Here is a 27,571-nt window from a genome sequence, read left to right as displayed (position 1 = left end):
CCATGGGATGTGGCTAAAAATTAAAAAGAAAAAAAAAAAAGACCTATTGGTCAGATAAAACTCTGAAGCTCAACAATATAAAAGGGTTTCAATATTAAATTTTGGTACTTAAGAACGCTTACTTCCATGTAAAAATCCAGTTTACATCCGAAACAGTGAAATCAATTCTGTGTTCATATCTCAGTTCTTTATTCTACCCTTTTCCATGGGTGCCGATCAAATGACATACAAGAGTAATCATATGCAGTACATTTAGGTTCTGGGAGGCATATAAGAAATAAATGGATTATAAAGTCATTTCTCGGAGAAGGCAATGGCACCCCACTCCAGTACTCTTGCCTGGAAAATCCCATGGCGGAGGAGCCTCGTAGGCTGCAGTCCATGGGGTCGCTAAGAGTCGGATAGGACTGAGCGACTTTACTTTCACTTTTCACTTTCACACATTGGAGAAGGAAATGGCAACCCACTCCAGTAATTCTTGCCTGGAGAATCCCAGGGATGGGGGAGCCTGGTGGGCTGCCATCTGTGGGGTCACACAGAGTCGGACACGACTGAAGCAACTTAGCAGCAGCAGCAGCAAAGTCATTTCTGTATTATGGGACTTTTAAGTCATGATTCATAAAACAAAAGATGTCATTCACTGGGAACTATAAAAGAGATTGAAATAAGTACTTGAAGTAGAATTTGATTCAGAAATAGTGAGCATTTTTATTTTATAATGAACAAACGGTCTCTTTTAATCATTTTTCTAAATCTTTATATGCATGTACAATTAAATAGATTTTTGTTTTATATTTTAGCCAAAGTTCTCTTTAATAACATAACTGACCTTTTGGTTTATTCCTATACCTAGAAGTAACTAGGAAGAAATATTAACAGATGTAACTAGCAAACTTTTTATTATTATAATTGGATTATATTATTCTTATTAAGTAGGAATAAATATAATGCTATTATTCTGGTCTCACAGGCCTGTGAAATACAGCAGGGTTTTTTTTGTTGTTTAAAAAAAAATCATAAAACAATCATTTTTATACCGTTTCATCTACAAGAAAATTCTGCTATTTGGGGGGGGTTGGTCTTAAGGTTACAGATATAAACATGAGCACAATTTAGGCTGAGATTCCCTACAATGTTTACAACTTGAATATGTCATATATATTTTTAAAATGTGAGTTATATGGAATTTTTTTTAAAAAGTTGATTCTGATAGTGTCACATGACAGTCCAACAGCGCAAGAGCTTTAAAAAATTTCTCTAGAAAAGAAGAATTCTGAAATAGCACTCAAAGAGAACCACATTATATTACAAAAATCATGGCAAACTCTTCCTGAAACTACCCACTGAAGAAGAGTATGACCTTGGCCTCAAAGCAAGGCTTGCATCACAGACCTCCAGAGGATGCTCTTCACAATGCATTCTGTACAAATGATGCCCTCTGGAGTTATGCCCTGAGATGAGGCTGAATCAGCGAAGTCTCTATTGCTTATTAACTGTGTGGCTTTGGGCAAGTTATTTATTGCTTATTAACTGTGTGACTTTGGGCAAGTTATTTAACCTCTCCATAGCTTAAGTTTCTCATTTATTACATGAGGATAATATTAACGGACATACACGATAATCTTGTTAGCAGATGGTATCTTAGACATGATAAAAGTTTGTTTTGTTTTGCTATACATTTAAACTATCATCTCAAAATTATCATTCATCTGGTATTTCAACAAATATTTATTGAGTCCCTTCTCTACGCCAGGCAGTGGTTCCAGACATTAAGGACAAAGATGTGAATAAAAAGATCTAAAATCCTGGCTCTCACAAAGTTTAGGCTTTAGACCTGCAGAGAAAGATGTAATAAAAGAAAAAGTACAATGTCAAGTGGAAACAAGTGGTATAAAGATAAATACAGTAACTTAAGGACATAGAGTATGTCAGGTTCTGTGTGTATTTCAGATAGGCTGGTCTGGAAAGGCTGCTTTGATAAGGTAATGTCTGAGCAGAGGCCCAAATGTACCGAGAGAGAGACAGTCTTGTGAGTATCTCTGGAATGCATTCCAGGGCTGGGAACTGGTGCCAGGGCCCCGAAGCAGGGTGTGCTTGGTGTGTTCCAGGGCTGCTAGGTGGCTGGCATGTGTGAAGATGGGATGAGCAGAAAATGGGAGGCAGGGGCAGCGAGGTGCAGATCACGGAGGGCCTAGCCTTCCGTAGGATTTTGGATTCTATTCTGAGTAACATAGGAAGCTAAACCAGGGTTCTGATCAGGAGTGAAATGATCTGATTTATGTTTTTAAAAACGTACTGGTTGCTGTGTGGATAAGATACTTGGGGCGTGTGGGAGCAGTCTAAAGCCTCAGTGAACATGATAGATGTTCTAGATCAGGGTACAGGCTTGTCATTTAAGTAATTTCTCCCCATCTATTCCAGGATTTATTCTAAGACAGTAATTTAGCAACAAAGAGGTCTTTTCAGTCGGCCCATGAATTAAAATTTATACAGAAATCAGCTTCAGAAAGTAAAAAGCACTGATGAAATGAAAGGTTGATTGCTAGTGATCCAAACTGTTCTACTTGGCTATGGTTTCAGCTGAATCAACAACCAAGCACAATTTGGTTTGCTGAGTCTCCCCAGATGGTAGGGATATGTTTCATCAAAATCAAGATTAACAGTGGGTATTGGGTATGCAAAGTTTAAAATAAAAAAAAAAGGAAAACTGATGCTAGAAATAATTTTTGAGAGTAAAAGCTTATGGCTCTGGAGACTTCCCTGGGAGTCCAGTGGTTAAGACTCTGCCCTTCCACTGCAGGGGGCACGAGTTTGATTCCTGGTCAGGGGACTAAGATTCCTCATGCTGTGAGGTGCAGCCTAAAGAAATAAATAAAAATACTTAAAAAAAAAAAAAAAGCTTATGGTTCTGGTTTTTAGCAGAGTGTAGAAAATTCAGAACAAGTGCTTCAAGATCAGAGTAAAATTCCTGGAAACTAGAAATACTTTGCTGGAAAGATTTGTGACATATTTGACATGTTAACCAACAACTATGAGGTGAGCTCACCTATAAATGGGATGGAAGCCAAGGAATCACCAGGTGGAGTGGTACTTGAGGCCTTCCTCTCCTCCATCCTTTTTATATGGACCTCCCGGCGAGCATCATTAGGCAGCCAGCAGGTGGTGTCTGAGCCTGTCTCCTGGTCACTCACTGCTAAGATGTAAGACTGATGCCTTAAAGGCTGCGGTGTCTGGCGACCAGACGGAGGTTTTTCTCTTAGGATGACAGTTTCTTTATTATCTACAGCATTCGATTGCTGAATTTCCACCTCTTGTACATTTAAATCTTGATTCCTCTGAGTGACGGATAACTCAAAATCTGGAGTGCTAGCATTCTCACTTGCCAGAGCCGGGGGCTTAACAGAAGCTCCAGAAAGAGAAGGGGGCTTCCCAGTGTCCACTTGGTGATCGGGGGCACTTTCCGTCCGTAACCATGGCTGCTGATTCAATAAACTGTTTTGATGCAAGTGATTTACTGGTCTTTGGTCTTTGATAGAAAGAAATGAGTTCTGGCTGGAGGGCGGTTTCGCGACATGCATAGAAGGCCCTTTCAGAGAGTTACTTCGGACTTTCCCAAGAGGTGACCTGTCTTGGGAAATCCCTCGAGGCTGGGATATTCCACAAGTAGTTTGAAAATTTCTGCTGGGCTGCAGGGGTTTTAGATCTGCTGGAATTTTTTTAAACTGAGACACTGATCCCCCGATTCTGCTGCTCACTCTCCTGCTGTCAGAATTCACCACACTGGGAGCCACTGTAAAATTGGAGCCTCGGAAAGATTTGTGAATTTCTTGCTGCCTGGGTCTCTCGTAAATACCTCGCCGATCGTCCTGTTCGGTGAACCCACTCCACTTGTAAGTCTGCTTTCGTTCACCATTTGCATCCGGCGGTGGACATTCAGAATGGACGTTTTCCGAGGTTTCACCCTGTCCCTCGATGTAATCCCACGAGCGAGTTCTGTGGTTACTAAAACTAATAGAAGGAGATGTCAGCGCGCCTTGAGAGGCACTCCTCGGACAATACATCATCAACACAGAGTCCTCCAGCCTCTCCTGGGACACGCTGCGCTGCCGGACCTGGATGGACTGGGGCACTCGGTCCTGAGAGGTGCTCCGACGCCGTACCTGCAGGGCAGCGCGGTTCAGCACCACCTGGTTATAATCCGCTGTGCTCTGAGAGGCGGCTCTTAAACTATCTAACCTTTCTTGAATGGTCCGACAGCCCATGTGCAAGCGCCGGTTATCAATATACTCTTTGTAAGTTTTATAGTTTTTCCAGTCTATGTGCTGATGGGAGTTGGGAGAGTAGTGGTTGACAGTTACGGAAGGAGACTCCACAGCTGGAGATCTGCTCACCAGACCTTCTGAGTGTCCGCCGTAGTGGCCAGATTTAAGTAAAATGCCAGAAGGTTCCAACGACCTGGAGCCGGGCTGGTGGATGAGATGGGCAGTGGGAACTGAGGATGGCGGTGAGGTGGTTCTCGTCACTGTTTTGAAAGAGGGCTGTTCGTTTCGGCCATACCTCACTTCCTCAGTTCTGTGAGCGGGAACTGTGTGGTTGCTTCTGTTAGGTAATAAATCTACAACCTTCTCAGAAGGTACAATGACGGTCCTCACACTCTCATTGCAGACACACACTGCTGTGTTGGACTTGGCCACCTCTGGTGGTGACGGAGGCACTTGGATTTCCATCCTGTATGCCCTGCCGGGCTGCGTCAATACTGGGGGGCTAGTCTGCGGTTTGCTTGCTGTGGAGTCTGGAGGAGGTGGTTCAGGGGGCTGCGCCATGGCGGGAGGGGCGGATGACGGCCAGGGGTAGCAGACTGGTGGGGGCTCAGGGATGTTGCGGGCATTGCCGCTGTAGGCTTCATTGCCTTTCAGGTAGGCATCTTGAGAATACGCCTACATGGAGAGGAGAGAAATGGGTCACTTCAAACTCATCAAAGGAACACATTTCCAATCTTGCGATATAGTCTTATTTTACAGTGCCCTGCCTTGCTCCCCAGTGGCATTCGCTAAAGCATGCATGCAGACACAATGTAAGGGGGCTCCACAAATTCAGCTAGTCTCTCAGAAAGCAAATAAATTGTAGAATTTGCAAAAAATATAAATTACAATTGCCTATTTTCTCAAAAGATCTGAAACACATCAAATTCTATCCATTCCACCCGCCATAATTAGATATGGACATCTTGCTTTCAAAAATTTCCCCTGTTAAGTTTTATGTTTGTTTTTTTTTTTTTCCCCAGCAGTTGGCAGGTTAAATGGCTGCCTAATAAATCTCACAGCAAAAGAAGAACCTGATCTTTTGCCAGAGTGAAGGTGAAAATATTAAAAATCTTCACCAAATACATCTTTACTCTAGGTACTACTGCTATGATAAATAATATATAGAACATTGTCTTGCCAATTAATAACTGCTGAATTGCTAAAAATAATCCATTTTGATAAATTAGGTCCTCCAACAGCCATGTTAACTATTAAAATTTTTCAAATAGAGAATACGCACATATTAAAGGCATAAAATATGAATAAAGGTAATTCATCTTCCTGTATATAATTTATATTTTTTATTTTACACTCATGCAAAATTGTATTGTACAAATTTATTTGGTCTCTTTTACCTGTTTTAAGGAGACATTTCTCTATTATGAACAGGCAAGCATGCAGTTCCAATTTTTTTAAATCAACTATTTATGAAATTATCTGGGAATATTTTTAAAAACTTAAAAGCAACAAATTAAATACAGAGACTCTACAAAACAGAGCTAATTAAGGTAACTCAGAATTATGTTCAACAGCTGAGATAGTTAGGTGTGGTGTCATGTTACATATCCTTCCCTAATCAAAACAAGCTTAATTCAAAACTATCTCCTGTCTTTGCATTAGACAGCTTGCAAAGCTCAAGTGCAGCCACAAACATAACATAACGTAACAGCAAAGTACTAGGAAAGGAGAGAAGGTGAGATGCTTCAAAAATATACAGGGATGCAGATAAATGTTATGTTTTAACACTAGTTATGCACAGGATACAAAAATCAAACATAAAAAGAAAAAAATAATAAAGAAAACAATGTATCACAAACACATTCTGCAAATTAGTAAGATTAACACCACGAAGAGATTCCTCTAAGCAAACTGACAGTTTTAATAGAATGGCTTATTACAAATTTCTACATAACATGACTTAAAAAGCAAGGAAATGGCTTCTGTGCAGTTCTTACCAGAGCTGTGACATCCTTTGTAAATTGTAGCTAGCAGAAAATAGGAAAACATAGTAGAAGCTGCTTACTGACATAAAGACAGAATCATGTTGTCATATTGATGCTGGAAAACAGCAAGCTAAAAATACATCTATACTGAATCCTCTGGAAGGTACCAAGAGAAGTAAAGGGCAGTGAGGCATAAAGATTAACTTGAGTTTCTGTCTGAGCATCTTTTTCTCAGGCTTTTATCTGGCTCTGATTTGATTTGTCTACCATTCTTGAAAGCAAAATACATCTGGTAACATGCATTCCTGACAGATATTTTCTTTGATCTGCGCTGCTGTCTGATAATGTGCTAGGAAGCTTCCCTTCCACGCGAACAACATTGATGCCTCTCAGTTCCCCTGAGCTTCTTCCATCTCTGCTTCCAGATGACGAAACGAATGCTCTATTATGCATTTAAAATAGTACAACCTCCTCCTTCCCCTGTAAATCGGAGCACAACCACCAGCTGTCAGCTGACTGCTGCTGCCTTGACACTAGGACTTTGGAATGAAAGAACGACTGTTGGGTTAAATGGGTTTCCCTCAAAAATTAAGATCTTTCCACTCTGTCCCTTTTGTCCTGTTTGATTCGCTTAGAAAAATAACTACTTAGTGGACATGAAAAAATACTGCTTCCAGAGTAATTCTTTTTCATGTATAATGAATACTATAGAATCTGAACCAGGAGACCGTGAGAAACGAAAGCCAAGTAGATGAAAGAAAACATGCATACCATAATACTGTAAAGGTATGAAAACAGTCAATCCAAATAGACATTCTGGGCATTTGCCACTGATGTAATAAGCCTATCTTTTTCATGCTGATTACAGTTGCACTGATACTGTTACATGACAGGAAAACTGTGCAGATGAGTGTGCTGTCTGGTTCGGTGTTTCCAGAGCATGTGTGTGCAGCTTTATGAAACATCACCTGAAAGGCTGTATTCTCTATGCTCGACAAAGTGAAGGTTGGCTGATGGGTTTCGTGACTTCTCAAAACTTCTACTACATTAACATACGCTATAAAACTCAGCATGAAGTTACAAATTTATTTGGCCATGGAACCCATTTTTTTTCCTGGGGGTTTTTACACAATTCGAATTTCTGCTAAGAAATGCTGCTCTAGAACTAATAATTTAGACATATTTCCTTTATTCAAATTCGGGGAGGAGTATTATCTTTTAATAATAGAAGTATATGACCAGAACTATTGGGTTGGCCAAAACAAACTTTTTGGTCAACCAATATTAAACACTTGAAAAGGTATTTGACATACTTTAGATAAAGCTAAAATTCCTAAATAGTCTATATTCATGGGTCCCCACTTCTGGGTAAAGTGATGGCAAAGGGGTCCTTAAAATACATACACATGGACCATGCATCACCAGTGGACTGACTAAACAGAATATCTTATAGATACAGTACTACTGTCTAATGTAAGCAAATATGCTCGAGACAACTAAAATATGAATTTATTCAGTAGTAGTATTGAATTTCCTCACATAGTCGCTCATTTCACGGATACTGAAAAAGATTGTAATTATTTAAATGTTTCTCATTCTCATAAAGTTTGGAAACCAATACATTCAATTAACATTCCTGGGGAAATCAACAGTGCTCTAAGGCCATTGTCGCTTAGTATGTGTTCCAGGTAAGTCATGAGAATAAACTTCAATGGCTATGCTAAGAGGTGTGGAATAGACAGAAATTAGCTCCATGATAAGCTAGGGAAGTAAACTAGGAACAGATAATATGCATTGTAAGGAGTCCTATTCTTCCATAATGCCATTAGGTTTTCTTCTGGAAAACAGTCTACTAAGGAAAGCTTTAGCCAGGGCTTGGGCAAACACTGGGGGTGGATTACAGCATTCCACTCTTCCAGGTGAACATGGAACCCATTGATTAAGTTTCCCATTCTGAAAACAGACTTTAAAACTCTACAACTTGCTCATAGCTGTGATTGTGGCATGCTTTTTCATGAGTCTTTCACTGAGACATCAGGGTCAGACATTTCAATGTTTTAACTACCCATTGGGAATCTCTGAATTGTCAACAGGCACCAATTAAACAGAACAAAATATCACTTAAAGTATTCTTTATCTAATGATATTCATTTATATAGTTTTTGTATAATTCTATTCTGTTATAATGATGTCAAAATCATCCTGTGTTAATACGTTAATAAGTCTGCAATGACATGAATTTGAGCAGACTCTGGGAGACAATGGAGGACAGAAGAGCCTGGCATGCTGCAGTCCAAAGGGTCGCAAAGGGTCGGATGTGACTTAGCAACTGAACAACAACAACCATCCATGGCATGGCCCAGAAATTTTTGAGACCAATGTCATAAGAATTGCATATTTGGCTCATAATCACTTTTACTTTTACATTTAAGTCCAAATGGATACTTCATAGTACATATCCAGAAGTTTTGATGGAATTAGACAATATTCAGATTTTTTTCAGACTGATTAAGCACTTGGGAATTCAACAGGATATGACCAAAAAAAAAAAAAAAAAAACTCTGGCCAATTTTTTTCATTAGTCCTTTTAAATATCACTCTATGTTTTTTCTTGAATTTCCTTTACCCTTGTTCTTAAGTTTTATATCTTATAGTAGCTTAGTAGTTTAAAAGTTCATAATGTTAAAGTTCAAGCCATATCTAATGAAAACAGAATAGTAGCAACCCTGTCATGCCTACAGATCCAAAGGGTTCTCTAAGCGGGGGTTGAGGGGAGTGAGTAAGGAAAGATGCCTTACAAATGTCTCCATTTGGAATTAGAATTGTAAGGAGCATTTAAATAAAATGTAATGTTAACAGTCTGGATCTTAATTATATGTACAGTGCCTAACAGTAGCTAAATAATCCAAAAATAATCTTTCAGTTCCGTTTTACTAGAATTGCATCCAAGTCACTTACCATACCCATTACTATAGTATTACTATTACCATACTGTATTTATTGCCTAGTAAATAATAAAAACAAACCAACAAAAAGTGCAGAATAAATAAGCTACTAAGATTAAAATTCCTGCCTACCTGTTCACTGTTAACAGGCTGATCTGTTAATTTTAATACCTGTACCTATGACAAAAGCAAAAATAACCACCTATCGTGTTTGTATAATTTTCAAATACATGCCAGATATGTCACAGTGGGGCATGGGAGAAGGGGATGTTGTGGACAGCTTATACCTTTCTAAATCATTTGAAACTTTTCTAACAAGTATGTATATTCTCATAATATTTTAAGTGAAAGTCGCTCAGTCGTGTCCAACTCTTTCCGACCCCATGCGCTGACTATACAGTCCACAGAATTCTTCAGAATACTAGAGTGGGTAGCCTTTCCACCAGGGGATCTTCCCAACCCAGGAATCGAACCCAGGTCTCCCACACATTGCAGGCAGATTCTTTACCAGCTGAGCCACGAGGGAAGCCCAAGAATACTGGAGTGGGTAGCCTACCCCTTCTCCAGCAGATCTTCCTGACCCAGGAATTGAACCAGGGTCTCCTGTATTGCAGGCGGATTCTTTACCAGCTGAGCCACAAGGGAAGCCCAAGAATACTGGAGTGGGTATCTAGCCTATCCTTTCTCTAGAGGATCTTCCCAACCCAGGAATTGAACCAGGGTCTCCCACAGTGCAGGCAGATTCTTTTTTAAAAATATATTTAAAATAAGATAAAAAAGCAGAAGAAAGTAACTGCTTCAAACTTTCAAAATATGAAAGAACCTTCCAAAATTCCTGTTCTTGTTTCCCTATTCTAAAGCAGGACCACCCTGATGCACATGTGACAAATGGACACCTAATTTTAAATTGAAGAGTATACTGAGTGTGGAACATAATAAATAATTATTTGATTAGAAAGTGCTTCTGATAAATCTAAAGGAAAACTTCGGTTAAATTACATTTCTCAACGTATGTCACAATATTCGTGGAGTGGTGACTAGGGCAGTGGGTGCAGAGCCCAGAGACTGGTTATCCTGACAGCTCGGCAGTGGGACTGTGTCAGCCACAGGAATCCTTCGTCTGGACCCAATGGCAGTGTGGAACGGTGGTTTAGCTTCAACTACAGGCTATATACAGTCTCAGACCTGCGTGGGTTCAAGTCTTAGTACATCACTTTCTTCCCTGTTACACCGGAAAAGCTGTTTAACCCGGCTGTGTTTAACAGAGAATAACATGAAGTAGGCTCCAAATGCCCTTGTCAAACACCAGACATACCTGAGAATCTCCAGAGCCATCACAACTGATCAACTCAAAATTCAATTTTGAGTCCATGGTGCTAAAGGCTTACCAAAATGTCTTGAGGTGTGAATGGAAAAGAATGCTCAGATCTAGCCCTCCTACAATGGGTCCATTTGAGGACATATTTTTTTTTCCCCCATTAGCATTGCCCTTCAGGGACTTCCCTGGTGGCTCAGATGGTAAAGAATCTGCCTGAAATGTAGGAGACCCAGGTTCGATCCCTGGGTCCGGAAGATCGCCTGGAGGAGGAAATGGCAACCCACTCCAGTATTCTCGCCTGGAGAATTCCATGGACAGAGGAGCCAGGTGGGCTGCAGTCCATGGGGTCTCAAAGAGTCAGACACGACTGAGCGACTAACACTACTATCACTATCGCCCTTCAGGCGACTTGATGGGTGATGGCTGTTTCATTCAATGTCTGAGACAGCAACACAATCATTTCACTTTTTAAAAAGTGCAACAGGAAGTGCTTTTTATTTTGTAATATCACCATGAAAATATGAACTTGTCTAAGATTATGATCATAGTCTAAAATATCACTACATAAGACGACTGAAATGAATACAAAACTAAACGTATTGTGGATCTAGATATGTTTAAAAAACAAGGCTGCCAAGTAAAGAAGTACTATTACCAGCACTAGTTTAATAACATAATGAAGAATTCTCAATTTTACCAATACTTGGTGCTTTTCTTTTTTTTTAATTTTTTTTATTTATTTTTTTACTTTGTGCTTTTCAACTCTGTATCACTGTCTTCTGTACATTATGAGATTTATTATTATATACCAGTCCTTCCATGAGGCAAGTTTTAAATCAAATTTTCTACATCACCTCTCAAAGATGAGCTGAGGACCTCTAGAACCACTTGGTCTATACATCACTTGAGGAGCAAAAGTTCATGGACACCCCATCCTGCTGTTACCCAGGCAAACACATGTAGACTGAGAAAACAAGCCCTCTCTTGGGTAAATGATGTTTACAGTGGCTGTAAAAATGTTCATGTTTTCTTTACAATGAATATTCAACCTCACAGGGACAAATACATCTTTACAAGCATGTATTTTAAGTAACAGATTTAAGAGCAACATAAATATTTCTGAAGGCCTCTTGTTTTCACATATGTTTTTTTAAATCCCAGATTCTCTTTGGATTTTATAGTGGCTTTTTAAAATGACACTTGTAGATATCCTAGCTAAAAACATTTATGTGGAAAAGAAGTTTCTGCATTTTGATGTTCTTTGGGGAACAAGGCATAACCTACATTAACTATATACACTCCTTCAATTTCCTAACAAATTACAGGACATGCAAATTTGAATGAAGACTGGGTTTTAAGGTGAGGTTTTCTTTTATTATCAAGGATATGGGCATTTAATTCTTTCTTTTTTTTTTAGAATATTTATTTATTTATTTCTTGATGTAGACCGTTTTTAGTCTGTGTTTAATTTGTTACAATATTGCTTCTGTTGTTTCATGATCTGATTTTTTGGCTGTGAGGCATGTGGGATCTTAGGTCCCCCAACTAGGGATGGAACCCACACCTCCTGCATTGGAAGGTGGAGTCTTAACCACTGGACCACCAGGGAAGTCCCTGGGCTTTTAATTTCTTATGCTTAAAATAAAACAACAAGTTGTAAGAATATGACTTTTCTGTTACAGTATATCAGGACCCTTTACTGAGGAACTTTGAAGATCTGTGTGCTTGGGTCAGCCCAGTGAACCAACTTTTCCCTGTGGTGCAACAATTTGTAGTTTCCCTCTACTTTAGATAAAACACAAGGAGACTCATCAATTAAACTTCCCACTGATCACATCCTTAGAACATTATTGCACTGTCGATCCCCTGCATCAACCACACAGCATGCTAGGATGATCATTCTGTGCTTGATCCCTCCCCTCGGCGTTTATTCATTGCCAGCCACTCTGAAATGGACTGTTTCTTTCACTGTTCTAACAAAGTCCCACCAGTGCCTTCACCTTAGCAAGGAAAGAGTCTCCTAAAGATGACTCTTCAGTAGAGTTCTGTTTCGGAAGAGCACTCTGTCTCTGAGTCAGGAGAATGCAACAGTTCAAGGTCAAGCCTGCCCTACCCTGTAAGTATCACCTCCTGGTCCTTTGCATAAGTAGAGCCCTAGAGAATAAGCCCCTCTTTATTTTCAATCTAGTGACTTCATTGCCTTCCATGGTTATGACTGTAACTCTTTCATTGTGCTGAATGATCAGGGTAGGAACCCTGCAATTAATTCCACTTGATTAAGAAAACCATCATGGATGGTTATCCCTCCTTGATCAGACACCCCTGACCTCAACAGAACTGTGCACTTAAGAAGGATAATCTTTTATCAGTAAAACTGCCATTTTAAAATGAAATCAGCCTGCCTTGAAAACACAAGGTTGATCTCCACGAATTTTGGTTAATTATATTTTATGTGTAAGCGAATCAGTTCGGTTCAGTTCAGTCGCTCAGTCGTGTCCGACTCTGCGACCCCATGGACTGCAGCACACCAGGCTTCCCTAAGTGGAATTATTAGGATTAGTTTTAGTAATATTTTTTTAAAGTGTTTACAAAGATTATTTAGCACTTTGGTTGAGCCAAGTTCAAATTAACACCTTATAAATGAAAAACATCCCTATTTTGATTCTTATCACAAAGATTCCATTAGTTCTGAGTAAAACAGCAATGCTGCTGCTGCTGCTGCTGCTAAGTCGCTTCAGTCGTGTCCAACTCTTAGTAACCCCATAGACTGCAGTCTACCAGGCTCCTCCATCCATGGGATTTTCCAGGCAGGAGTACTGGAGTGGGTTGCCATTGCCTTCTCCAAAACAGCAATGACAATTCTCTAAAAGGAAGTTTTCTAAAAACCACAAACTTCAGCAGCCACTATTTCCCCAATCTAATTGTTTTATTCTGCTGAACTACAAAAGTCAATTGAGGAAAAGTATTCCTGAACAAAATTTGTCTTCTATTTTTACCATCGGCAGTATATAAGTTTAATAAAGGAGTTGAGTACTCCATTCAATTTGTTTTCTTTCTCAAGAGGAGAAAGATATTTTAAGACAAATGCTATAGGTTTTCAGCTATCTAATTTCATTCCCTCTCTAAGAGGTTAACGTATTTTTCCCTTAAGGTGTGGACTGTACTCATTGTGAACATTCCTTATAATGGAATGAATGAATACTGTTGAAAACTGTTCGGTAAGTTCATTTATAAGCAGTAATACTTATTGAAAAATTAAGAAATGGCTTTCATAAAACTTCTGACTTTATAATTTTTTTAAAAAGTCTAATTCCTGGGGATATATACTTGCATTCTGAGGTTTGGATTTTGGTCAAAGGAATAATGTAGAACACAACAGTGGGGCAAACAAACTCTTTAGGAATCTCATTCCAAATGACAACAGCAAGTTTACTGTGAAATCAATAAACATTCTCATGTTGCTTAACTGTAAAAAATTGACAGTGGTCTGTCTGTCTGTCTCTCTCTCTTTGGTAAAGTGTAGAGAAAAACAGAGTGTTTAAGGGTTTTCCCCCTTAGAATCTTTTAAAAAAAATCTAATTCACCTCTATCTTTAGAGAATTTTTATTAACATTCATAACTTTAAAACAGTCCACATATTTGAACAAATAAAACTTACCACTTGGAGAATGTCTTCATCTTTTGGCATAACACTAAGTTCCAATGTTGTATCACTGAAATTGAATATACATAAACTATTTTAGGGGAGGCAAAAATTATACAAGAAGGACATAAAGGAAAAAAGAGGTAACTCAGGTATTTTTTAAGTTAATTATGAGTTTAACTTGCAGATTTTAAAAATCTTTATTTTAAATCCAAATCATTAAAACGAAAAGTAGTAATTTTTATGTGTATATAATAATTATGTATGTATGTTTGAGCTATTCAGAACTGGTCAAGTGTTCTTTACAACATGCTTCTAATTTAGAAACACCAAGTAGATTACTCATATTGAATATTCCTGGAACAAAGCTCATCAATATATAAGTATGTATTCCTTTATCTCAGGTCACAGAACAAATTACAAATTTTTACTACATAGTCTGTTTATCAAGTTAAAAACCCATTAACATGAAAATAATCAAAGAACCCTCAAATTTAACATTTTAAGCAATACTAAACATCCTAATTTTGAAATATTCCCTCTTGGCCTCAGAAGGGAAGGAAATAAGAGTTCACCATCACAACCATCAAAATGATGCCTTATCTTTAAAAACCATATATCATCTCAACTATTTGCTTTCTTCTCCATGATTTAATTTAGAGCTTTTATAGGAATAGCCCAAAGTCTCATTTTATTTTGGTACTGCAAGTGTCCTGTTGAAATAATAGACAAGTTTCTCTAGGTTTAAAACAGCTCAAAGGCAAAAATTAATATACCAAGTCCTGTGATATCAGAATTACATTGAGATATGCAAGGATAGTGGTGCGGTCCCCAGCTAGGGCCTCAGTATCTATCCTAACAATACCGGATAGATTTCCCCCCAATACAATCATGAGATTAAGAAACAAACAACAAAAAACCGAAAATCTAATAATTTACTGGTGTCTCTATTTGAACCCTTAATTTTAGGTTCATAAATGCAAAGAGAATAGTAAACCAGTAAGAACCACAGGTTCAAATAAATTCCACTAAGAAAATATGTAAGTACTTGAATTTCAACATTTAGAGTTGGTAGAAAATACATACTGATGCTTAGATAAATTCTTCTGCAAGGATACATTTTTACATTAATACACTGCAGAATCTCAATGGCTTTGTGCTGCATTAATCCATTTGCTACCAACTGCAGACAAAAGGAACACAATTTTTTAAAAGAAAAATAAGATCATGAAAAAAAAAAACATTTTATTTATTTATTTAATTTTTCAAATTGCTATACTGGTGAAAAATTAAGACTGTCATTCCAAAATGTTATTATCGTGAAAGATGAACTGCATCAGTAACCAAAAAAAAAAAAATTAATGTGGAGTTTGAGGAAAACAAAGATTAAATTATGGTTGTTTTGGGAAATGGTATTTTTAAAGAAGACATGTTAAGAAATACCCTGAAAACTCTTAAATTATAGGTTGACAAAACATAGTTATATTTATCATGATCTAAATTATTTTCCAAAAGAAAATTTGGGTAGATCTCCCCACTGCCTCTGGAGGAGGCTTTCAATTCTTTACCAGTCCCCCGGTTTCCTCAATACTTAAGATCAAATAGGTGTCACTCAGGAACACCGAGAATCCAATAGTAAAAAGAATACTCTGAAATCAATAAATCATGATCACCCAACTGTAAAAGTGGCAACGTATTAGGGCATTTGTGTAAACTGTTGTTGCTAAGTCACTCAGTCATGTCCGACTCTGCGATGCCGTGGACTGTAGCCTGCCAGGCTCCTCTGTCCATGGGATTTTCCAGGCAGGAATACTGGAGTGGGTTGCCATTTCCTCCTCCAGGGATCTTCCTGACCCAGGGATTGAATCTGTGTCTTTTGTGTCTCCTGCAGTGCAGGCAAATTCTTTACTCGTTGAGCCACTGGGGAACCCCACTGGAGAAGCCGGAGTGGGATGCCATTTCCTTCTCCAGGGGATCTTTCCGACCCAGGAATTGAACCTGAATCTCTTACATCTCCTGCACTGGCAGGCAGGTTTTTTACCACTAACATCACCAAGGAGCCTTGTGTAAATAAGTGAGATTATAGCATGAACTGCTTTAGACATGGTTAGAGGAGCTTGATAGAAGTCTTCAGAAAACAGTCAACTTCAATTTAATTACAGACAGCTGAGTAGCTAACATAAAGCAATAGGTCACCTAAAAGTTACTGTATCTGAATCTGGGTAGAACCTCTTGTGATGATGATCTGGAAATCAGACCCTCATAGAGTCATGGCTTATTCTTGATCGAAATTTAATATGCCAACCTCTTTGGCTTTTGATTTCTGTATTTGTAATTTAAAAAAAAAAGTCTAGGTGTGTGACAGAGAGAAAGAGAGTTGGACTAAATTATCTTTACAGTCAGTCACTCTATAAATACTATTCTACCTTTAAAACTCAAAATCCTATTCTGTAGAAAGTAGGCAGACAAGTGGATTAAAAGATGATTTCTTGTGGTCTTTGTTAAAACAAATGAATCTGAGCCAAGAATATTATTCAGTAAGCTATTTAAAGACAAGTTATCTTAGTAGTTTTAAAATAAATTATATATGCAAGTATTTATATACATATTATAAACAAATTTGATTGTCACTTCAAATAAAAGTAAGAAACTTAATGGCAAATATAAAATGTATGCCTCTCAGGCTCAAAAGGATTTTAATTACAAATTGAGTAAATTTGCCAAAACAATGCGACCAAATACGCCATCCTCTGGTAGTACGCGCTTGGTAACTTTCAAATGCATTTTCAACTTTAAAGGAAGGTTTCCTATCTTTATATCACATCAGCTTCTTACAGGAATACAATATTGTATTAAGTCTACTTTCTTCATTGATTTCTAAAACCCATCTTTGGCCAAAATTAATCATGCCAAGACTTACCTGTTCTGGATTAAAGCAATTACTTGAGAATAGGTCTTTCCAATAACACTTTCTCCATTGACTTTTATAATTCGATCACCTTCAAAGAGGAATTAAAAAAACACATGAGGAATTCCTTTACAATGTCACTTCTGAGTACTTTTGTAATACTTCTTGAGTAATATACTTATTTTTGATCTATCCTTGCTCATTGTTTTGTAAAATATCTTTTATAAAAATGATCCTAAATTTTAATATATCCAGCTTATGAGACATAACGATGTTTTAAATGAAGAGCGCAGCAACTGATGAATTTAGAAACCTCAAAAAGTATTTTATCTCTAAATATTTATATAAATAAAATAAATCCCCTAACTTTATTTATTTATTTTTTAAGCTTTTTGGCTATGCAGTGCAATATGGGGAATCTTGGCTCCTTGACCAGGGATACAGCCCTGGTGCAGAGTCTTAACCACTGGACCACTAGGGAACTTCAGTGTCCTCCAATTTTAGTCCAACTAATTTCCGTGTCATGTTCTCCCAGTCTCTTTAGTTTACTCATTAGTGCTGTACTGCAGAACTTAAATATGGGCATGCACATGGGTTTGACTTTATATATATTAACTTGTTCTTCATTTTCATGGGGTAAAGGACATCTGGACGACTCAAAAAAATTCAACGGAGCAGAAGAGAAAATAAATGAGAGAAAGGATAAGGGAAAGAAGAAAATAGAAAAAATGTACTTTTCGTGTGCTTAGCACAGCCCCTCAACTATGACCAAAAAAACAATTAACAAATTAACAGTGCATCCTAATATATCTTAGGAATGACACCCAATACTTATACTTGTAGCTGAAAAGATATTTTAATCAAAAGGCAGTGAAAGATAGTTTTTCATTAATTCCATTTTAAATTATTTCATGTTTAAAAACAAAAGAAAGGGGTAACTATTTTAGTGTGTGCATTACTCTAAACTAAGTCCTAGCTAGTTTTTATGAAAATCGTAAGTCACAAAATATTTCAGAACAAACAGACCACACACTGCAGATATGCAGCTGGGCTTGCTTGCATTGCACTGGAGACTTCAGTTACTCTTTGGGGACTTGGAGGGATGGAATGAATTGGGAGATTGGGATTGACACATATACACTGCTGATATGATGTATAAAATAGATACTAACGAGAACTCTACTGTACAGCACACGGGACTCTACTTGATGCACTAAGGGGTGTAAATGGGAAGGAAATCCAACATAGAGGGGTTATATATGTAAGTATAGCCAACTCACTTTGCTGCACAGCAGAAACTAACACAACACTATAAAGCAACTATACTGATAAAAATTTTTTAAATAAAGAAAATTTACCATTTTAACCAAAAAATAAGCTACTCTTTGTGGTGGAATGAACTAATTCATCTCTGGCAGGCCAGGCTCTTCTGAATTTGGAGCTTCAAGATTATTTTAATTAGATCAATAAATATCTTCATCATTTTACTATTTTGTTCACCTTTGTCAAAATTAAATGTATGCAAAATAGGTTGTTTTAAAGGGCCTCTGAGAGTCCATTATTAAGTGGCAACTAAAAGAGCACAATTTTTGAAATTAAAAGATCCTTGCTCCTTGGAAAAAAAGCTATGACAAACCTAGACAGTATATTAAAAAGCAGAGACATCACGGACCTTTGCCGACAAAGATCCGTCTAGTCAAAGCTATGGTTTTTCCAGTAGTCATGTATGGATGTGAGAGTTGGACTACAATGAAGGCTGAATGCTAAAGAATTGACACTTTTGAACTCTGGTACTGGAGAAGACTCTTGAGAGTCTCTTGGACAGCAAGGAGATCAAAATAGTCAATCCTAAAGGAAATCAACCCTGAATATTCATTGGAAGGACTGATGCTGAAGTTGAAGCTCCAATACTTTGGCCACGTGATGCAAAGAGCTGATTCATTGGAAAAAACCCTGGGAAAAGATGCTGGGAAAAACTGAGGGCAAGAGAAAGGGGCGATGGTTGAGAGGATGAGATGGCTGGATGGCATCACTGACTCAATGGATGTGAGTTTGAGCAAACTCATGGAAATAGTGATGGAAAGAGAAGCCTGGCGTGCTGCAGTACATGGGGTCGCAAAGAGTCAGACACCACTTAGCAACTGAACAACAACAACAAAAGGGCCCACAAATTGTGTGTGTGCGTGCTAAGTTGCTCAGTCGTGTACAACTCTGTATTTCGGTCAGAATGTATCTATTTGAGTATCAAGAAGCATATAACTAACTGCTGCTGCTGCTGCTGCTGCTAAGTTGCTTCAGTTGTGTCTGACTTTGTGTGACCCCATAGACGGCAGCCCACCAGGGTCCCCTGCATGGGGATTCTTGCATGGGATTCTCCAGTCAAGAACACTGGAGTGGATTGCCATTTCCTTCTCCAATGCATGAAAGTGAAAAGTGAAAGTGAAGTCGCTCAGTCGTGTCTGACTCTTCGCGACCCCATCGATTGCAGCCTACCAGGCTCCTCCATCCATGGAATTTTCCAGGCAAGAGTACTGGAGTGGGGTGTCATTGCCTTCTCTGATATAACTAACTAGGTCTCAGAAATAACTAATATGAAGAGGAAGGAAGAAATATACAGAAGGAGAAATAAAAATATGGAAAATGAAATATGGAAGAAACAAAGCAAGAAATTTAGAGTCTGTTTAAATATCAGCACCTGTGCATAATCCAGCTTCAAAAGCAGGTCCGCCCTCTTTCACCTGTTTAACAAAGATGGTGTCCATGGGTTCCAAACGGTTTCTTTGTTTTCCTGTGGGAGATAAAAGAACCAAGGCATGGTTTTACTTCACAATATTTCCATAAAATAGCAAAACAGGAAACTATGTTTAATTGAGACAAGTAAGCCAAGATCTTTTAATGAAGTATTAACCACATATCCTGAATTTGAATGCTGAAGTCATTATTAAGAGTATTTCACGAACTCAAACATTTATTTTGCTTCTTTCATAACACAACCATCACAGTAGCAATGGTTTCCATTTATTGGGAACATTCTGAATGTAAATTACTACACTAAATACTACCATGCCTGAGAGCTTATTTCCATAGTGAGTAAATAGTACCATGGAACAAAAGAGGACACTGAGGCTCAGGGAGATTAAGTAAGTTCTCCAAGATCACAGAGCTAATTATACAGGTGGTACTCAAGTTTACTGCCTTTTTTTTTTGTTTGTTTGTTTGTTCAGTAATTTATTTTTATCAAGTCTACTGCTTTTTAATATTGCATGGTATTAAGCACTGAAGTCCTAATGCCAAGTAAAACAGTTCTTTCCCTTTAGGGATGCTGGAGGGAGACAGACATATGAATGAAGATTGATACTACAGCATTAAAAAACAGAGACAAATACAACAGACAGTCATGGTGATGAGGAGCAGGTGATCAAATGGCAAAGTCAGGACTTCACCAACTGCTATCCACAGACCAGCTCAGGGACTTGCTAAAAATCAATGTTTGGAGTCCAATCAGAAATCTGCTTTGTCAACAATTTTCCCTGGTGATTCACCTACACACTAACATTTGAGAAAAACTGACAGTTTCAATACACAGAAGTGAAAAAAAAGGAGTCATGGATGAGAGAACATTTAAAGTAAGTGGTAACATTTAGAGTATGAAGGTAAGTACTGAGAGAGGACAAACAGGTAGGTACTCAGTGTGGTCCCCAGACCGGCAGTATTGACAAACCCAGGAAGTGTGTTCAGATCTACTGAATCAGAAACTGAAACAGAACACAGAGCCCTGACTCTTTAAAAAGAATGTAACTGAGAAAATAATACATATACATGTATGGGGTAAATTTAATCCATTTTGTTAGACTTTGTTAGACTGCAACGCTGAGCAGAATTTGATTGAGTGTCAAATATAAAGAATCCATAATTGTTGTCAAATTAAACCTTTTTATATGAATTTTTATCCATTGTACAGGATGCAGGGATCAAGACCAGCCCCAAGGAAAAGAAATATAAAAAGGCAAAATGGTTGTCTGAGGAGGCCTGACAAATAGCTGTGAAAAGAAGAGAAGAGTAAAGCAAAGGAGAAAAGGAAAGATACACCCATTTGAATGTAGAGTTCCAAAGACTATCAAAGAGAGATAAAAAAGCCTTCCTCAGAGATTAATGCAAAGAAAGAGAGGAAAACAATAGAATGGGAAACACTAGCGATCTCATCAAGAAAATTAGAGATACCAAGGGAACATTTCATGCAAAGATGGGCACAATAAAGGTCAGAAATGGTACGGACCTAACAGAAGCAGAAGATATTAAGAAAAGGTGGCAAGAATACATAGAAGAACTGTACAAAAAAGATCTTCATGACCCAGATAATCACGATGGTGTGATTACCAACCTAGAGCTGGACATCCTGGAATGCAAAGTCAAGTGGGCCTTAGGAAGCATCATTATGATGCTAGTGGAGGTGATGGAATTCCAGTTGAGCTATTTCAAATCCTAAAAGATGATGGTGTGAAAGTGCTGCACTCAATATGCCAGTAAATCTGGAGTGGCCACAGGACTGGAAAAGGTCAGTTTTCATTTTAATCCCAAAGAAAGGCAATGCCAAAGAATGCTCAAACTACTGCACAATTGCACTCATTTCACACACTAATAAAGTAATGCTCAAAATTCTCCAAGCCAGACTTCAACAGTATATGAGTTGTGAACCTCCAGATGTTCAAGCTGGATTTAGAAAAGGCAGAGGAACCAGAGATCAAATTGCCAACATCCGTTGGATCATCGAAAACGTAAGAGAATTCCAGAAAAACATCTACTTCTGCTTTGTTGACTACGCCAAAGCCTTTGACTGTGTGGACCACAACAAACTCTGGAAAATTCTTAAAGAGATGGGAATACCAGACCACCTAACCTGCCTCTTGAGGAATCTGTATGCAGTTCAGAAAACAACAATTAGAACTGGACATGGAACAACAGACTGGTTCCAAATAGGGAAAGGAGTACGCTATATATTGTCACCCTGCTTATTTAACTTATATGCAGGGTACATCATGACAAATGCTGGGCTGGATGAAGCAACAGCTAGAATCAAGATTGCCGGGAGAAATGTCAATAACCTCAGATATACAGATGACACACCCTTATGGCAGAAAGCGAAGAAGAACTAAAGAGCCTCATATTGAAAGTGAAAGAGCAGAGTAAAAGTTGATTTAAAACTCAAAATTAAGAAAACTAAGATCACGGTATCTAGTCCCATCATTTCATGGCAAATAGATGGAAAACAGTGGAAACAATGACTTTATTTTTATAAATAAAATAATTTTTTTATATTTATTTTTGGGGGATCCAAACTCACTGCAGATGGTGATTGCAGCCATGAAATTAAAAGACACTTGCTCCCTGGAAGAACAGTTATGACCAACCTAGATAGCATATTCGGAGAAGGCAATGGCAACCCACTCCAGTACTCTTGCCTGGAAAATCCCATGGATGGAGAAGCCTGGTGGGCTGCAGTCCATGGGGTCGCTAAGAGTCAGACACGACTGAGCAACTTCACTTTCACTTTTCACTTTCATGCATTGGAGAAGGAAATGGCAGCCCACTCCAGTATTCTTGCCTGGAGAATCCCAGGGACGGGGGAGCCTGGTGGGCTGCTGTCTATGGGTTCGCACACAGTTAGACACAACTGAAGCGACTTAGCAGCAGCAGCAGCAGCAGATAGCATATTAAAAAGCAGAGACATTACTTTGCCAACAAAGGTCTATCTAGTCAAGGCTATGGTTTTTCCAGTAGTCATGCGTGGATATGAGAGTTGGACTATAAAGAAAGCTGAGCGCCGAAGAATTGATGCTTTTGAACTGTGGTGTTGGAGAAGACTCTTGAGAATCCCTTGGACTACAAGGAGATCCAACCAGTCCATCCTAAAGGAGATCAGTCCTGAGTGTTCACTGGAAGGACTGATGCTGAAGCTGAAACTCCAATACTTTGGCCACCTGATGAGAAGAACTAACTCATTTGAAAAGACCGCGATGCTGGGAAAGATTGAAGGCAGGAGCAGAAGGGGAGGACAGAGGATGAGATGGCTGGATGGCATCACCAACTCGAAGGACATGAGTTTGAGTGAACTCCGGGAGTTGGTGACGGACAGGGAGGCCTGATGTGCTGCGATTCATGGGGTCGCAAAGAGTCGGACACGACTGAGCAACTGAACTGAACTGATAAGGAAGAATGTCCTCATTCTGAAGAGATGTTTGTTGAAATACTTAGGGATGAAGTATTAGTAATCATCAATTATCATATTTTATTATTATATTGTTACATTTCCATTATTATAATGAGAAGGATATCTGCAACATAATTTTCAAATGATTTGAGGGAAAAAAATAAACCTAGATAGCCACATACTCAGACACACATTATTGTGGAATACAGACAGACAGGGCATTTGCTGTGCTCTGAAAATTATAATACAAAGTCTGGAAAATTTTTCTGTCTGTGCCAAGCTTTTACTTCACAGAACTGGTCATCCACTACTTACAATTACATATTTATTTGTTTACATGTTGCTTGTTTGTCTCTTCAACTAAAATGAAGAGCAGGGATTTTTGCCACGTTCACTGATGCTCATAGACCTAACAATGCCTGGCACAGAATGGACATTCGATAAATCATTGCTCAATAAATGAACAAACTTCTTATTTAAATCTTACATCAAGCTTTCGCTTACAACTAGTTTGAAAGGGAAAAAAAAAATTCTTTTCAATTTAACTCACTTAAAATGCAAACACTTAATTCCAAACAAGTTGGTAATCAGGCTAGGTCTTTATGTAGCCAACTCAACATTCACAGCAGTGGGCGTTTAAAGAAAACCATTTACTTTTTTCTTGGCTAGAGATTTGAAGGTTTAATAAGTTTTGCTGTATCAAGTCATTGTTTCAAGGAAAGATTTATATAATAAAAGAAAGGACACATTTTTCTTTTTATTAATGACTTGCAGTCCACCATGTCCCAAAGGTGATTATATCATACCTACATTTAAGAAACACAAAAATATAAATGACTATTAATGACTTCTACAAAATAGTAAAAAGCTGACTATATAGCAATATAGTGACTTCTGAAAGTTCCTATAGGAACTTTCACTTACACAGAATAGATGCGGTTCAAATAATTTGGTTTTAATTTCTATTAAGGAAACAGTAACTTGGCAATGACTACCACTATAAATTCAGAGAGACTTTGCCACAAATTGACCAATTTTTCAATATACTATGCCTGAAAATATATGAAGATGGAGTACACTAAAAGAAGGGCCAGTCTTATAGCAAACACTATTTTAACTGCTAAGAGTTGTACTCTGATCCTTCTTGTTCACTTTCCTTTCTAGACTCTCTACAGAATTCTGACTTGCTATTACTACTACAGATGTTATCCAGTTTCTTCTGGACAATAGAAAAATTTCCCAGAGGCATCCATTAATTACAGACAGGTTTAATAAGAAATATCCCTCTCTTCAATTTCTATATGCCTTGACTTTAAGTCTTATGTTAAAGACATAGTTCATTAATTTTAAGAGTGTCTTCTTTTTAATATATGCTCTCTGCAATTCCACTAGAACTGGAAATCACAAGCATCAAATTTAAAGTCTGTGTTATTCAATCTCTTATGCCTTTGGTTTTTTACAATCAGTTTCTAGATATGCAAAACTAAAAGTCTAACCCTGTGGCAATTCATCAGGAAAATTTACCCCTTACTTCCCTGTAGGATCATTTAGCGGAGTTAGTGGCTTCCTTGGCAATTCTCAGTAAAATGTCTCTTTCAATTCTGCATGTGTATTTTATAATTTCTTAGTTTTCTAAAGACTTTATTCAAGCCTCATTTCCTTATCAGAAGAAAAGGGAAATGTGTCTTTTTAGCACACACATGTAACTAAATCTTTCTGTCTTTGAGAAAAGGAAGAAGATGGTGGTAATCTTATGGTGAATAAGAATGGCTAAAATGAGCATGTACTCCAGAAAAGTCCGATTTTATTCTATTTTGCCACTTAACATACAATTAGTAAAGACTTAGATAAGAAGATGTAAAAAGCATATATGTATTTACTTGAAGGTGAAAGCGACACTTTGAAATCAGAAAGAATGCAAATACTTTTACATTTCAGTAAATATAATTAGTTGGGGGGGGGGGGGTGGACAACTAAACAATAATGAATAGGTAGTAGCTGCCATCCAAACACTGAATGAGCATCCAGGTGGGCATGGTTTTTACTCTCCACATCCAGTATAATGTAGCAGTCAACAGCTTGAGACCTATGACCGGATTACAGGGTTTAAAATCCCAGCTCTACCACGTACTTTCCAAGAAGGGTTACTGGATTTTGCAAAAATTATTGTCTATCAGAAATTCAAATATAATTCAGCATCCTATATTTTATCTGGCAATCCCATCCTCAAGGGGTTTTAAACAAATGATTTATTGGTGCTCCAGTTAACTCATGGGAAAAATGAGAATGATGATCATCTATTTATTTTCACCTGGCAAGGTTGTTGTAAGGATTAGAAGAGAGAATTCATTAACATATTTATATAATGAATATAAAGTAGGTTTATAAGGAATATACTTCATACAAGTAGGTTTTTAAGGAATGTTACTACTATGCTGAGTCTGATGATAAACCTTTAGGTTTACGTAGAAAGCAGAGGTGAATGAAGCCAGGGACAGAGCACTGCCACGCATGATTAAATACTGGTCTAGAGAGGAACGATACAAACTTAACCGTCATATTAGAGGGAAGCTGAAGAGCAGAAACCAAAGAACAACGGAAAAAAGAAGAGAGACTGCACTAAAACATTTCCAATAACTGACACAAACTACAAATCTGTCTTAAAGAGTGTGTGGGTGCTCAGTCGTTCAGTCACGTGTGACTCTTTGGGACCCCAAGGACTGTAGCCCTCCAGGTTCCTCTGTCCATGGAATTCTCCAGGCAAGGATACTGGAGTGGGTTGCCATTTCCTTCTCCAGGGGATCTTCCCGACCCCAGGATCGAATCCATGACTTCAGCATCTCCGGCATTGACAGGAGGATTCTTTACCACTGAGGCATATAGGAAGCCCAGTGTACTAAAGAGATGGGTGTCTAAAAGCCAGAAGCTCTATGACCCTCTTCTCTGGAGAATGCTAAAACCTAAAACAACTGGATTTAAATTGTTTCAAAATTTGAAATATGAAGTCCACAGAGCAAGCAGACTAAAGCAAACCGATTATTTTCCAAAGCAACAGATTTTGAACTATACTAGTTACAAACAAGGGCCTATAATGAAGACACACAGAGGGATAGATCAGGGAATCCTATAGTTCTCTGTGCCCTACAGGGACAAGAGAAATGTATTTCTCAGCAGTTAAAATAAAAAAAATTCTTTAAACAAAGAAATACCATCTTACATTTCAACCAAAAGCAAAGCAGCAGGAAACAATGGCAATTACTCAGATTGAGATTTTTTTTAAATTCTTCTCTCTGACAGTTCATAAACATGCTATCAAACAACTTTTTTAATGAAAACAAATCTGTTTTCATAATGACAGATTTAAGTTTTTTTTATCGATTTCTTTGCTATTAAAAAAAAGAGAGAGAGACAACAACAAAGAAATGCTCTATCTCTACACAAGAAAAGGCTGTTGAAATTAAACTGGGCTTAATATGAAAGTTAGATAAGCCTTAGAAGGCATGTGCTCTCCACAAAGGCAGAAAGCTAAAGAGGTCACATAATGGAATGCTAAGGCTCCAGGCATTAGTTATTTAAAGAAAATCAATTAAATAGCTCATTGAAATTAAAATCTATTTTTCAGACCCCTAATAATTGAAACCACAATGTAGACTGAGACAGATATATCAAAGTTAAATTTGAATAATGAAAAACGATCTTTGCTTCTCTTTGCTGGGCTGCAGATTGCTACAGACGAAAAAAAAACAAACCCAGGGCGTGGGGAAGCACTTACCAAGCCGGAGTTTAGGAATATGGCTCTACTAAGGCAGAAGTGATAAATGCAAAATTCAAGCTAGTAATTACATCTGGGGGGAAGAGAACAGAAAAGAAACTGTATAGAAAGGCCTTAGTCATATTTATAATAATTTATGTCTTAGAGAAAGAGAGGAATGAGGTGGTGTTGAAATATTAGGATGACATAGGTAGTAAGCATTTGGAAGTTACATTTCCCCTTTATTTTTCTGTTTGCCTGAAATATTTTATAGCTCCTTTTAAATTATTGAGAACAGACTTCTAAAAAAAGAAGAAAACAGGCTTCTAGTTTTCATTTTAGGGGTCTGGTTTGCTAATGGCATACAAAACACTTTTAGAGCCTAAGAGACTGTTTAGCATCAAAAATCCACATGTATCAATGATGAATATACATCCTATATGAAAATTAAGTAGAATCCAATTTAAGAAGGCTGTCATGGCAGATTACTGGGTCCTCTTCTCTTCTCTTCCCTGTAAAGGCAGAAGCACTGAGAGAGAAAAAAAATCGCA

The 27,571-nt window shown here is 37.9% G+C and overlaps 1 protein-coding gene across 10 annotated transcripts in view; it reads right to left on the bottom strand.

Moving 5' to 3' along the window:
- ARHGAP21 (Rho GTPase activating protein 21) overlaps positions 1–27,571 on the bottom strand; it is a 130,103-nt gene that overhangs the window by 26,113 nt on the left and 76,419 nt on the right. For 6 of the 10 annotated variants that reach the window (XM_027559941.1, XM_027559945.1, XM_027559944.1 and 3 more), the window contains exons 5-9: positions 19,757–19,849; positions 17,074–17,152; positions 14,169–14,223; positions 6,260–6,289; positions 3,047–4,937 (exon numbers count right to left, since the gene is read on the bottom strand). In XM_027559941.1, the coding sequence (XP_027415742.1) occupies positions 3,047–4,937; positions 6,260–6,289; positions 14,169–14,223; positions 17,074–17,152; positions 19,757–19,849 (2,148 nt within the window). Of the gene's footprint in view, positions 1–3,046; positions 4,938–6,259; positions 6,290–14,168; positions 14,224–15,239; positions 15,337–17,073; positions 17,155–19,756; positions 19,850–27,571 lie in introns of those variants that run through there. The other 4 variants (XM_027559947.1, XM_027559948.1, XM_027559949.1 and 1 more) reach the window with 3 other exon arrangements.

This window comes from Bos indicus x Bos taurus, chromosome 13, assembly GCF_003369695.1.
Source record: "Bos indicus x Bos taurus breed Angus x Brahman F1 hybrid chromosome 13, Bos_hybrid_MaternalHap_v2.0, whole genome shotgun sequence".
Lineage (NCBI taxonomy): Eukaryota > Metazoa > Chordata > Mammalia > Artiodactyla > Bovidae > Bos > Bos indicus x Bos taurus.
This window is presented reverse-complemented; position numbering and strand designations above follow the sequence as displayed.